The sequence below is a fragment of the Dendropsophus ebraccatus genome, chromosome 1 (genome assembly GCF_027789765.1).
Source record: "Dendropsophus ebraccatus isolate aDenEbr1 chromosome 1, aDenEbr1.pat, whole genome shotgun sequence".
NCBI classification, from domain to species: Eukaryota; Metazoa; Chordata; class Amphibia; order Anura; family Hylidae; genus Dendropsophus; species Dendropsophus ebraccatus.
Genome location: NC_091454.1, coordinates 78,701,346 through 78,713,500, shown reverse-complemented (window position 1 = coordinate 78,713,500; position 12,155 = coordinate 78,701,346). Strand labels below are relative to the sequence as shown.

At 39.7% G+C, this 12,155-nt stretch overlaps 1 protein-coding gene across 1 annotated transcript in view; it reads right to left on the bottom strand.

Moving 5' to 3' along the window:
- Nucleotides 1–286: 286 nt before the first annotated feature.
- The window catches only part of LOC138783023 (dynein axonemal heavy chain 3-like), an 877,176-nt gene continuing 865,307 nt past the window's right edge, over nt 287–12,155 (bottom strand). The window contains exons 75-80 of the mRNA XM_069957145.1: nt 10,420–10,602; nt 9,079–9,171; nt 6,174–6,353; nt 5,665–5,775; nt 4,243–4,300; nt 287–1,374 (exon numbers count right to left, since the gene is read on the bottom strand). Of these exons, the coding sequence (XP_069813246.1) occupies nt 1,229–1,374; nt 4,243–4,300; nt 5,665–5,775; nt 6,174–6,353; nt 9,079–9,171; nt 10,420–10,602 (771 nt within the window). The 3' untranslated portion in view covers nt 287–1,228. The remainder of the gene's footprint in view (nt 1,375–4,242; nt 4,301–5,664; nt 5,776–6,173; nt 6,354–9,078; nt 9,172–10,419; nt 10,603–12,155) is intronic.

The following is a 12,155-nucleotide window of genomic DNA, read 5'->3' as shown; positions in this document are numbered from 1 at the left end:
CACCATGTTTGATAAATCTCCACCACTGAGTTCCCTGAGGAAGCGTTGACAGCAAAACGTACGTTGGGACATGTGGGCTCTGTGCACTATTATGGGTGAGCTTGTTTTATGACAAAAAAAAATAAATTATGGAGGTGATTTATCAAAGGGTGTAAAATTTAGATTGGTGCAAACTGCCCACAGCAACCAATCACAGCTCCTCTTTCATTTTACCAGAGCTGAAAGCTGAGCTGTGATTGGTTGCTGTGGGCAGTTTGCACCAGTCAAAATTTTACACCCTTTGATAAATCTGGGCCTATGTTACTGCTGCCTAAGGCCTCTATGTAGGGTATTGCTGAACTAGTAGGGGGATAGCTGAGGAGTTTAATTTAGGTCTTGTAGTATTTATTATATTCTACTTCAGAGTTTGGCCCGATACTATTATACTTGTGCACAGATGCTGTTATTCTTTTATCATTTGTGGTAATTTTTTTTAACATTTCTGTATCTTTTTTTTTACTGTATTTTATTATGTCTATTGACCAATTATAGGGTTTTTCTGTAGTCTTTACAATGGAGACACATGGATTAGACCTGCACAGAAGCAGTATATGCAATATATTATATTTTTATGACTCTTTGCAAATTTGCATCATATTTTATTATAAATTGCATGTGCACACATTTTTTGGCTTTTTTTGGATAGATTTTGGCCCAAAACAAAATAAAACATTGAGCATCTGTTCAAAGTCAGTTAGATCTGTATTTATTACGTACAAGGGACTTCTTTTGTTAAAAACTGTCAGTTATATGTCAGATGTATTGAGAAATTGACATAAATGTCCCTAAAAAGTCTGCTTTGCAAATAGCCCATTAGCTTTTGCTCTCGCCCAAAAAGACATCAGAAAAGCCTGAAAAAATGTTGTTTGTTTTTTAAATAGCCCAAATTCAGAAAAAGGAAAATAAATTGTTCCAAAAGTCAGAAAAAGACATCTTAAAGTTTTAGACATTTTTTGTTATTTTTTGAGGTTGAAAAAACATGCTAAAAATTTAGTGCACATAACCTTAGAACAACAGAACACTTAAAACTTAAAAAGTGTGTTTAGCTTTTTATACTGTATTTTTCGGAAGCAAGCATTCACAGTTATTGTTTTATTGTTCTTTTATATGTCAAAAATCACAGTTTCTATAATTGCAATTGCCATATAGTATTAAAAGCAAAGGTTCCTTAGTATTTTTCTGTTTTCTACTAATAGTCCAGCTGACAGAGGCAAGCCACGCCTCTGTTAACCCAGTGATTTGGGTGTTTGTCTGTTGCCAGATTGATAGTGAGGACATAGTTTGAAGAATGTCCTGTTGTGGAGAGCTCTCCATGACGAGCACTTGTCTTGTAAACTGTGGAGATAATAATAGCAAGAATCCAACATAAGAAAGAGAGAGGTAGTCATTTAACAAATGTAAACAATTTTTAGGCTATGTTCCTACTTTGGCCATCTTGTTAAATAGACCATGGCTTATAAAGATCATGATTAGGGATGAGCAAAGGTAGATTCATGGTGGGTTCACACATACCATATCAGCAGCGGATTTCACGATGCGAGTTTGCAGCGAAATCCGCTGCGGATACCAAACTGTAATTTTCAATGAGCTTACATACTCGCAGCGGGAAGTATGCAAATGCTGGGCCCTTTAACCTGCTGCCGCCCGGAGCATAGAGTACCTGCACTGCGCTCCCGCTGCAACTGAGGCTTCTGTTGGTCCCGCTGAGCCAAAGAGTGACTGCGGCGGGGCCGTACACTGATTGGCTGAGCGGGATCAATGGGAGCCGGGAGCCTCAGATGCAGCGGGAGCACGGTGCAGGCACTCTATGCTCCGGGCGGCAGCAGGTTAAAAGGGCCAGCATTTATATACTCGCAGTGCGATGACAACCCCGCTGCGAGTATGTAAGCTCATTGAAAACGGGCGGGTGCTTGTAGCAGAAACCTAACCAGGAAACTATACTTACCAGTCCCTATGCCCCTGTAGTGCTTCCTTAACGATATCCAACAGCTGATGGCTTCCTGCAGCTCCTCTAGCTGCAACATCACATACTTGGCTAATGGATCGCCCGCTCAGCAAATTAGTAATTGGGGCAGGAAGCCACTGCAGTCACTGACTGGCTGAGCGGGCAATCCATCAGCTGCTCCGTGACATTGCAGCTGGAGAAGCCAGGGCTGTGATGTACACAGACCCAGTTGAAAATGACTTCCAGCGGCTGTGGGAGAGACCCGAGATTGGCACTACGGGGGCACAGGGACTGGTAAGTATACTTTCATTAGTATCTTCCCGCACCCCACTGCCTGCCTGTCATTTGTTAGTTTCACAAAGGGAAGCTGTTAGCAGTAATTCCAAAGTTTCAGACTGCTGACACTGTTAGATTCTAGCAAAAAAACAAGAAAAAAATGGTACTAAATACAGTGCTGTCCAAAAAGGAATCCAAATGTGCACCATGAAAAACTTTAAATATATATAATTTATTAACAAAGCACAAAGTTTACGCGTTTCAGGAGGTAAGTGGGTCTCCCTTCATCAGAACAGTACAATATCAGATTGGATTCCTTTTGGGACAGCGCTGTATTTAGTACCATTTTTTTCTTGTTTTTTGCTGTTACCTTACGGTTGTAAGTTGGGAGTATCCCATCCTCGGTATTTTCGGCTTTGCAGTCCCGGATCCTAGCCACCTGCCTATCGCTATATCCTCACGGATTTACAGCTACCCCAGAGGGGTGATATGCCTACAGCCCAAAGGGCAGAAAGGTGAGTGGAATCACCCACTCCCTCTATTTTAGTGTCATCTCGGTAAGACACGAGGCGCTGGTGCCCTTTTTTTGCTTTTTCTATTTGCAGACTGTTAGATTCTGTAAGGTCAAGAAGACACATGATGCCTTAAACATATTTGTCTGTGTCTCCATAGCATAGTTTTTATTCTCTGGTACAAAGAGTCAAAGAGGCTTCTCCAAGCTCCTGAGTAGCTCCAAGCTAGAAATGTCTCCTCTCTCCTCTTCCCTTGTTTAATTGACACCTGAAAGCAGGTTTAGGTATGGGAGGGGGAGTTACAAATAAGTGCACATAACATGTACATACATATTACATATGCACATCATACACAGATACAAAGAAATGAACATTTTCTATATTCATACATAGTACACACTCACATGCACGATACGTACGTAGCACACATCATACATAGATATAAACAAATGCATATTACGTATAAGCATAGATAATACACAAACATGCACCATACACACAGACTCACATACATACTTCATGTTCACACACAGATTTACCTCTGCTACAGGAAAGTACCAGGTACAGCTCACATGCTGTAAGAGCATCCTGAGAAAAGGAGGTGGGGGAGGGTCACAGGGGAAAGGAGGGGGATACACTAATTATGCATACTACATGCTACTGCCTGTAAGCCCGGTCACTCCGGTGACACCGGGTGACAGGCTTGTGTAGCAGTGCTGGGGTATTATTTGTTGACCTGCAGCTGCTAAGCAGGGAGGCCCACCTCCTGCTCAGGGGTCCACCAAGCAGGACGGTCCACTGGGGGATTCCTCTGCTCCATTGTGGGTCAGTCCGAGCCTGTCCCTATTCACATGATAGGGAATAGGTGTTTGATTGCAGTGGGTCTAACTATTGGAACCCCTATGATTTTAACAGGACTCATGAAGCTCTGCACATGCTCAACCTTTGCTCCATTAATTGTCTATGGGTGTGCTAAGGATAGCCAAGTACAGCGGTCGGCTATCTGTAGCATTCCCTCAGACAATAAATGGAGCAGCAGTTAAACATGTAGACTATCAGTCTAATGCACTGGGAACTCTTGCAATCAGACACCTATTCACTATCTTGTGGATAAGGGATAATTGTCCATGGTGGCAAAACCCCTTCAACATTATGAGTATGTTGGATATAGCCACCAAATTCAAAGAGCTCTGCAACAAAACACTTTTTTTCTTTTTTGAGTTTAGTTTTATATTCTTGGTGATTTCATTACCGAAATATTTATAGATATTACGTAATATTATATCAATATTTGTTCACATTTATAGGACACTATTATTTAAACATTATGGGACAAATTGTTTTATACATTATGACATTTTTATGTGTTTACTGTGATGGCTTTATTACATACTATAGGTACTTGTAGGCAGTATTGGGCTATGTTCACACATAGTTATGTCTATAGGATGTAGTCATTTTGTACTTTACCTGGGCATTGATAAAACGAATCCATTTTAGATACCTTTTCTTCAGGAATAAGCCATATCTTAGTATTGTCTGTAAAGGAAGCACCTTACCAAACGTATTTGAAAGTTTTTTCCCATCACGGCCAACCCTTATCACTACCCACATCATCTGTCGGTGGTGGTTCAGAACAGCCCCATAAACTCTAGACTGATGGCTGAACCCGCCACTCGTGCAGTCTTCCAATACCTATCAGCTGCTGTATGTTCTGTAGAAAGTGTTATATTATTTCTGACACAGTGCTCTCTGCTGCTAACTCTATCCGTGACATGAACTGTTCAGAGTAGAAGAGGTTTCTATGGGGATTTGCTACTACTTTAGACATGTCCTGTCATGAACAGAGGTGGCAGCAGAGAGCACTGTGTCAGACTGGAAAGAATACATCACTTCCTGCAGGACATACAGCAAATGATAAGTACTGGAAGATACTTGAGGTTCTAAATAGAAGTAAATTACACATCTATATAACTTTCTGACACCAGTACTGGTGTCAGAAATTTGAGGACATTTTTATGTCAATACACATTATGGCTATGTTCAGACTGCTTAAGAGACCGGCCGTTCCGTGACCCGGCCGGGTCATGGAACTGCTGATCTCTGAACAGATCATCCTGGCCAGTACTGGAGTACCGGCCAGATGATCTTTGCAGCTGCAGAGTTTGCGCCCGCATCAGAACTGCATACTATTGAGCGATTGGCCGGAGCCGCACGCTCCATTGTGTGCACTGACAGGGTTTTCTATAGCCGCTATTCCTTGACATGTCAGTTTCTCACGGCGCCACGAGAGATCCCGGCCGGAGTGTATCCTATGTGTATACACTCTGGCCAGGATCCCATAGGCGGCAGTGTTACGTATATTTTCATAATAACCACGGCTGTTGTTGCACGAAAATATACGTAGTGTGAGCATAGCCTAACTAATACTTTTAATCTATCTGTTTAAATTAGAAGTAGTCTTGATATGTTAGCCTCACAAGTGAAGAAACAAGTAAGAGCGCCTATATACCCACAAGTTGCACCTAACCTTACTGAAAGAGATAAGAGAGCAATAAAAGAAGGAAAGATCTTATGAAAATAAAGGTAACAGTACAATCATTATGTCCAAATACATACTGAAGCCTATCAACAATTTATCCGCTGGATAAATTGTCTCCTGACCTGCTTTTAATGCATACTGAATAAAGTACATTTTAGTATAGTAACTGATGAGTGACATACTTGTTTTCTTGTCATATATCTGCATATTCGAACATTTAGCAACATATGGCCTTGCAGCCTAATGTATTTAGGTTAGCAGGATATTATCCATCTGCTTTTTTAAGAACATGCAAAAATTGTAAAAGCTGTAAAATAGTCTATATTATAGTTATCTCTCAGAAAGGATACAATAGGCATGCTCTCATACAAAACTTTAGGGAAGGATTCCCCAATTACATGTTTGTCACGATCCCATCTTGCTCCTTCAATGTAGAGACCATAAATATATATGCCATCAGACTGCAAAGGAAGAAGACATTCAAAGAGAGAGGTGACTTATAACATCTGGGGGGAGATGTATCAAACATAGTGTAAAGTGAAACTGGCTCAATTGCCCCTAGCAACCAATCAGATTCCACCTTTCATTCCTCACAGACTCTTTGGAAAATGAAAGGTGGAATCTGATTGGTTGCTAGGGGCAACTGAGCCAGTTTCACTTTACACCATGTTTGATAAATCTCTAGTGTTTATATGTATATGCATCTTCTAATTAAAGACCTCAGGTTATTGACCTTGTTATAGCTAGCTTCTTTATTACCATTGCCTCATGCAGTTATATATGCTAAACTATAATTTGTTATTTCAAACAAAAACTTTGAAAACATTACAAGTTACAATTAAAACAATACAATCATTACCGGAGATGCATCAATTTCATCCATATGATAATGATCAGTTATCTGAATCTGCAGTCCAAGTAGATCAATAGGGGTCTTATATTTTCTTGCATAGTTTTGCAGCGCTCCTGTCAGGAATGATTGAGTGAAGAAAAACCCAGAGATCCAGAAAACTTTTGGTGTTCCCTTTTCAATCCATCCCTAAAGGAACAGAAATAATGTATGCGTAAAATTTTATTTCTAGTCTTTAAACTTAGACTTCTGTTGGAGCCATGAATTTTCAATGGTGATAAATATACATTTGTATACAGTAGTACTGAGACAACATGAGCTACAGATTTAATGCCATTTGATCAGTTTAAATAAAAATTTAAAACTAAATACAGTTCTCACTTTGCTTATCATTTGCTCACTGGTATGGGTAAAAATAGCACTAGCTGAAGTTTGCTGGCAAGAGCTAAATGTAGACTCCGTGTATATATTTCTCTACTCTCCTAAAGTTGTAAAGCATAAGCATAAGGCATATATAGTTAGCATTCCTATAAACATGGTAATAATTAAAATGCATGTGACAAGTTTAAATCACCAGGCAAATCATCAAAATATGCACTGTAAACACATTGGGCATGTAGAGAATGTTGAAAGATTTCAGCTCTGAAGCCATCAACTGCTATCAGCATCAGTGCAATTTATTCTCCTGCAATACAGCCTGTTCAAAATAATAATTCCCACAACAAAGTGCAGCACATAGGAATATGTCTCTGAGTACACATCCAAGTAAGCAAGTCACCAGTGCATTCTGTAAAAACATTGCCCTGACAGAAAGTAGCATATCTATCAAGGGGGGGGGGGGAGGAGGTACTGGCAAGGGGGTTGGCTGCTCCTGGGCCTACACACATTGCCGGGGGTAGGGGTAAGGGGGCTAGGTATGCTCAAACTGGCAAAAATACTTCTTCCCCAATCTCAGTCCCCTAAATAATGATTCCTTGGTGTCCTGCATTGTATGAATGAGTGGGTAAGTGGCTTGGGAGGAAGGGGGATTTGGTGGGTAGGCATTTCCTCCGTCCATTTTGAAGTTCCCAGTAGGTAATTTCCCCCATTAAGTAATCCCTACCTTAGTTATCTACCAGTAGCCCAGCAGGTAGATAATCCCCTCATTAGTTAGAAAAACTCCTCCATATGGTAGATGTCCATAATAAATAAGTACTTTACCGATTAAGTTGATGTTCCAATAGGCAGGTGATCCCTTGATTAGCTATGTAATCGCCCCTCAGTAGGTAATTAATCCCTGCCATTAAAGGTAGGTAGCCAATCCCTGCCATTAAAAGACAACTCCGGCGAGGAGGAGGGGAAAAGCCCCGCTAAGGTAAGTTTTATACTTACCATCACTAGAGAGCCTGTCGCTGCCTGAAATTCATCCGTTCCGGGGACGCCGCACGCCGATCACCGTCTTCAACTCTTCACTGCTTCCTGGTTTGGCTGTTTGAATCTCCCGCCCCTACATTCAGCGGCTCACATGACTTACAGCTTGCTCAGCCAATCGGAGCCTAGCAAGCTGTGAGTCATCTGCTGATGCTGCAGAGGGGTGTGTCAGATAGCTGACAGCTTGCTCAGGCAATCAAAGCTGAACAAGCTGTCAGTCATCTGGTAATGCTGTAGATGATGTCGTCGACACAAGATAGCGGCGGCTGAAGGTTCCGTGGTCGACAGAGATCGCGTAAGTATATGTTTTAATGCTTCCGGGTAGAGGGCCGGGGGGGGGGGGGGGGGGGTGAGGACATAGGAAAGGGGGGCAGACGGGTAATTAAGACACAATACAAAATTGTGCTTTAAATAGATACCCCAGAATGTAGGTAAATAAACCTCCTAAGTAAATAGATTCCCCTAGTAGGTAATTAAGTCCCTAATTAAGTAGATGCTCTTACTAGTAGATGCCCCTAGTAGAGCCCATCAATTAAAAATATTCTTTCCTTATCTGCACTATGCCTGGTCACCTGGAGAGGTAGAGGTCATCACCTCCTGGCAATGTGTCATAGAATAATGTAGCACACTAAGTAATTGACATAGTGTGCTATGAAATGTAAGTAGTAAGCATGGCCACTTACTTTACGTTCTCAGAGGTGCAAAATTTTATGTCCCTTAGAACTTAACGTTTGAGACAACCACCTATGCTATTCTATTGCTTTTCCTATGTAGCTGTATTACATTCCTGTTTTCCTTCTGACAGTTCTGCTTTCAAGACAGGACATTTTGTTATTTCCATTCATTCATATATAGGTATTATTTTTTGGTCTTCTAATATCTGAAGAAAGAAACATACTTCTATACATCTATAGACAAGCAATAACAGCAACAAACAGTTAACTGCTCTTTGGGAGCATCTGGCTCACAATAGCTCCTGGTAGGTAGACATAGCACAGTTTGAAGAAGGATTTGGATGACTCACACCACAGTAAACTTGTAATTTACTACTGCTTCTAAGAAGATTGTAGCGTTCTGTCACTCACCATCCCCTGGCAGGCTTCTATAGAAAGGGTTGATGTGTAAACATTATATTAAATTATTGCCCACACAGTTCAGATATCCTAAACCAAATAATGTCTCACTACTGTAAAGCTAACAGCAAACATCAGCCATCCCAGGAATGGCATGAAGAATAAATCTTCCAAAATGAGGGTGTGTTAAACAGTTGCTACAAGGATTCTTAATTCCCAGGGAAGGTTTTTATATATCAGAGGTCATGAATCAGCTTGAATTTTCATAAAAAGAAGATTTTCTACAATCTTCTATCACAAAGTGTTCTGTTTATGCAAATGTAAGCTTTACTGCAGCCGAAAAAATTTATCTGGATATGTTTATTTTCTCTTCAGAGTCGAGGTGGATGACAATGGAGATTAGATTATTTGCTTTACCGTTAAGATCATACCTTGAAAAAGTTCAGCCTTTGCAAAAGATCCGTTATATAGCCTCCTAAAGGCTTCAATGATGGGTATGATCTGGTTGACCAAACGGAAGGAACCTAAAAGTGCAATACGTATTATTGACAATATTGTATGTCTTATGGATTTCACATTTTACTATAAAACACCTTTCATAAATTTAAACTCAACTCATAATTATCATGGTGGCCAGGTCAAACCTGTTGCACTGGTGACTATACTATTTGTGGAGTAAAAGACAACTCAACCCCATGAAGAAATACCAGCTTTAGGTCAGCAAGGCCAGCAACTAGAATGACACTCCCAACTTCTGAATGGATAGGATAATGTTTGAGCATGTAGCCAGGTGTAGACTATCTATAAGGAAGGCGAGACCCCTACCCCAAGGAGCACATGAACCTTTCTGCAGGAGGATCAGCATTTTATTAGGTATATTTTGTCAGATATACAGTCCATCTATGCACTTTGGGGTAAGGGACTACTTTATTTTTTGCCTTAGGTCTATAAGCACCCCTTCATGTAGTACGTTGAATATAGCACTGGAGCAGACTCGCTCTATGAAACCTTAGGCTTCTCAGCTGCCTTGCTTCTACTGACCTATGTCTATTTCTTATTTCCCAGTGCAAGTCCTTGTTACAGTGGGTATTGTAGAATCTTTTGACAGATTTTCTGCTACTAAAAGATGTGCAAGTAAGTAATTTGGAATCCAAAATTCCATTTGACCTGACAAAGTTTTATAGGAGAGCACCAACAGCTATCCAGAATATTTTTCAGTATTAACATTATCTTCATTTTTTTATTTTACAATGTATTGCTCATTTTTATTCAATGCTTAATAAAATAATCATTATTTTATTCAGATTTAGAGTAAAATACCCTTTTTGGTGTTCAATCAGTATTTTCTCCCTAAGCAGAAGGATAAAGACGTGGCTACATTTCCCAGTAGCTTCTTTTTAGAACGCATATTTTATGTAGATATAAAATACTTTTTTTCTGACACTGAATTATGAGCTGGTTTGAATTTCTTTTAGGGTAATAGATCCCACTGTATATTTTTCATATATGTATTAGTGAAGATAAGAAACCGCAGGCCTTTTGATACAGAAAGAGGTAACAATATGTGTTTAAAACATAATTACCAAGTAGATATGACTAGTGTCAAGGGAATATGAAATGAGGAAGCTGAAGTGTGAAAAAGATTCTTTGCAATGTGGAGACAGAAAGATGAGTAATGAGATTCCTAATACACTATGACAGCACTTGCATATTAATCCCTATGGGTGAGCTATATTTTAGGACACACTTACTATAGAGCACAAATGACTTACTTTACCAACAATCATGCTATTGAACAAATCATCAAGTTCATTGGACATTACAGATAGACCAGAAATGGCTTTGTTTAAATCCTGCAAGCTCATCCGGATGGTAGAGGTCAAACGGTTAAATCTCAATAACTCATGAACCAGCACAGTGTTCATAGATTCTGTGTACTGAGTTGGATAAAGTCTCTGAAAGGAGGAAAGAAACATCAAGTCATTTAGAAAGGGTTTTAAAGGTGCCCCAAATGTCTACTATACAAAGTACATACAACACAACTATGGCTATAATCAATATATCTTATCTGTAGTTTGCTACAAGATATGTTTGATTGTTTGCTTTGTACTGGTAATAAACAGTAACCTACGTCTGTGACCCTAGTCTACTAAATTTACTTTACCTTGTACTGTTACTTCTTTGCTTTGTTAAAAAAAGTCATTGTTTCTCCAGCAGATAAACTGCTAAAAGCTGGACCCATGTAAGCTATTATCAGATGCATTCTAGGAGACCCGGTATTATTTGGGGTCAGATTTTCACTTTTATTACGGAATGGATTGTTCAAACTGTATACACAGAATCAAATAGCAATTCATTGCTGTATAGATGTTACATGTTACATTTCTAATCATGGATTCACTGTAATCATGGATACTGTTTTACAAGTACAAAAGCAAGAGCCAAGCAATGGGTGGGGTTTAATAATTAGCAATCTTGCACCTGGTCCTCCCGGTTCCTGTGGGGGAAGTTAAAGAAGCCCTTGCCACATAAGAAGATGCCAGTGTTATAAATAGTACATGACAGATGGGGGGCCCTAAAGTGGTTACATGGATGTTTACAGTCAACAGGAAGCCAAAGAGAAACTTTTACAAAAATCATAAAGCCTAGGAGGGTCATAAAAATGTAAGCAGAAATATGTGAAAGGTTAAAAAGCCACACTAGTAATGAAACGTGTGCCTCCATGACTTAGAGAGCTTATATTTCCTTTTTTGTGCTATTAGATGCAAAATTTTAGTATAAGGCTGGGTTCACACTGCGTTTTTACAATCCGTTTAAAAAAAAAAAAACGGATGAAAAACGGATTGCAAAAACGGTTGCAGTTGTGTGCATCCGGTTTAATCCGTTTTTCCATTGACTTCCATTATAAAAAAAGGGATCAAAACGGATCCATTTTTTTTTTACGGACACAAAAACGTTGCTGACACTATTTTTTTTGTCCGTTAAAAAAAATGGATCTATTAAACGGATTGCAAAAACGCAGTGTGAACCCACCCTTAGGCTATGTTCACAAAACGTAAGTTTCGTGTTTGCAACAACGGCCGTGATTACTATGAAACTTACACTGTGCTGCCATCTATTGAATCACGGCCGGAGTGAATACACATTGTACACACTCTGGCCAGGATTGCTAGCGGCCACGCAAAAAACTGGCATGTCAGTTCACACAACGGGTGTGCCCGCATCTGAATTCATCAGAAATAAAGATCATCCGTCCAGTAATGCAGTACCGGGATGATCTTCTCTGACAATGGCCTTTCTGTGACCGGTGTCTTACGCCATGTGAACATGGACTTAGAAGATAACCCTATCTGGAAGTACTATAAATGGATTATCATTTCTAGAAAATGTTTTACAAGTTTCAATATGTTATTATATTGCTATTGTAATATATGCTGAAAAAACATTTTAGGGCAAAGTTATCAAAATGTTCATATGTAGTCATATGCAGTTTTTTTTTTTTTTTTGC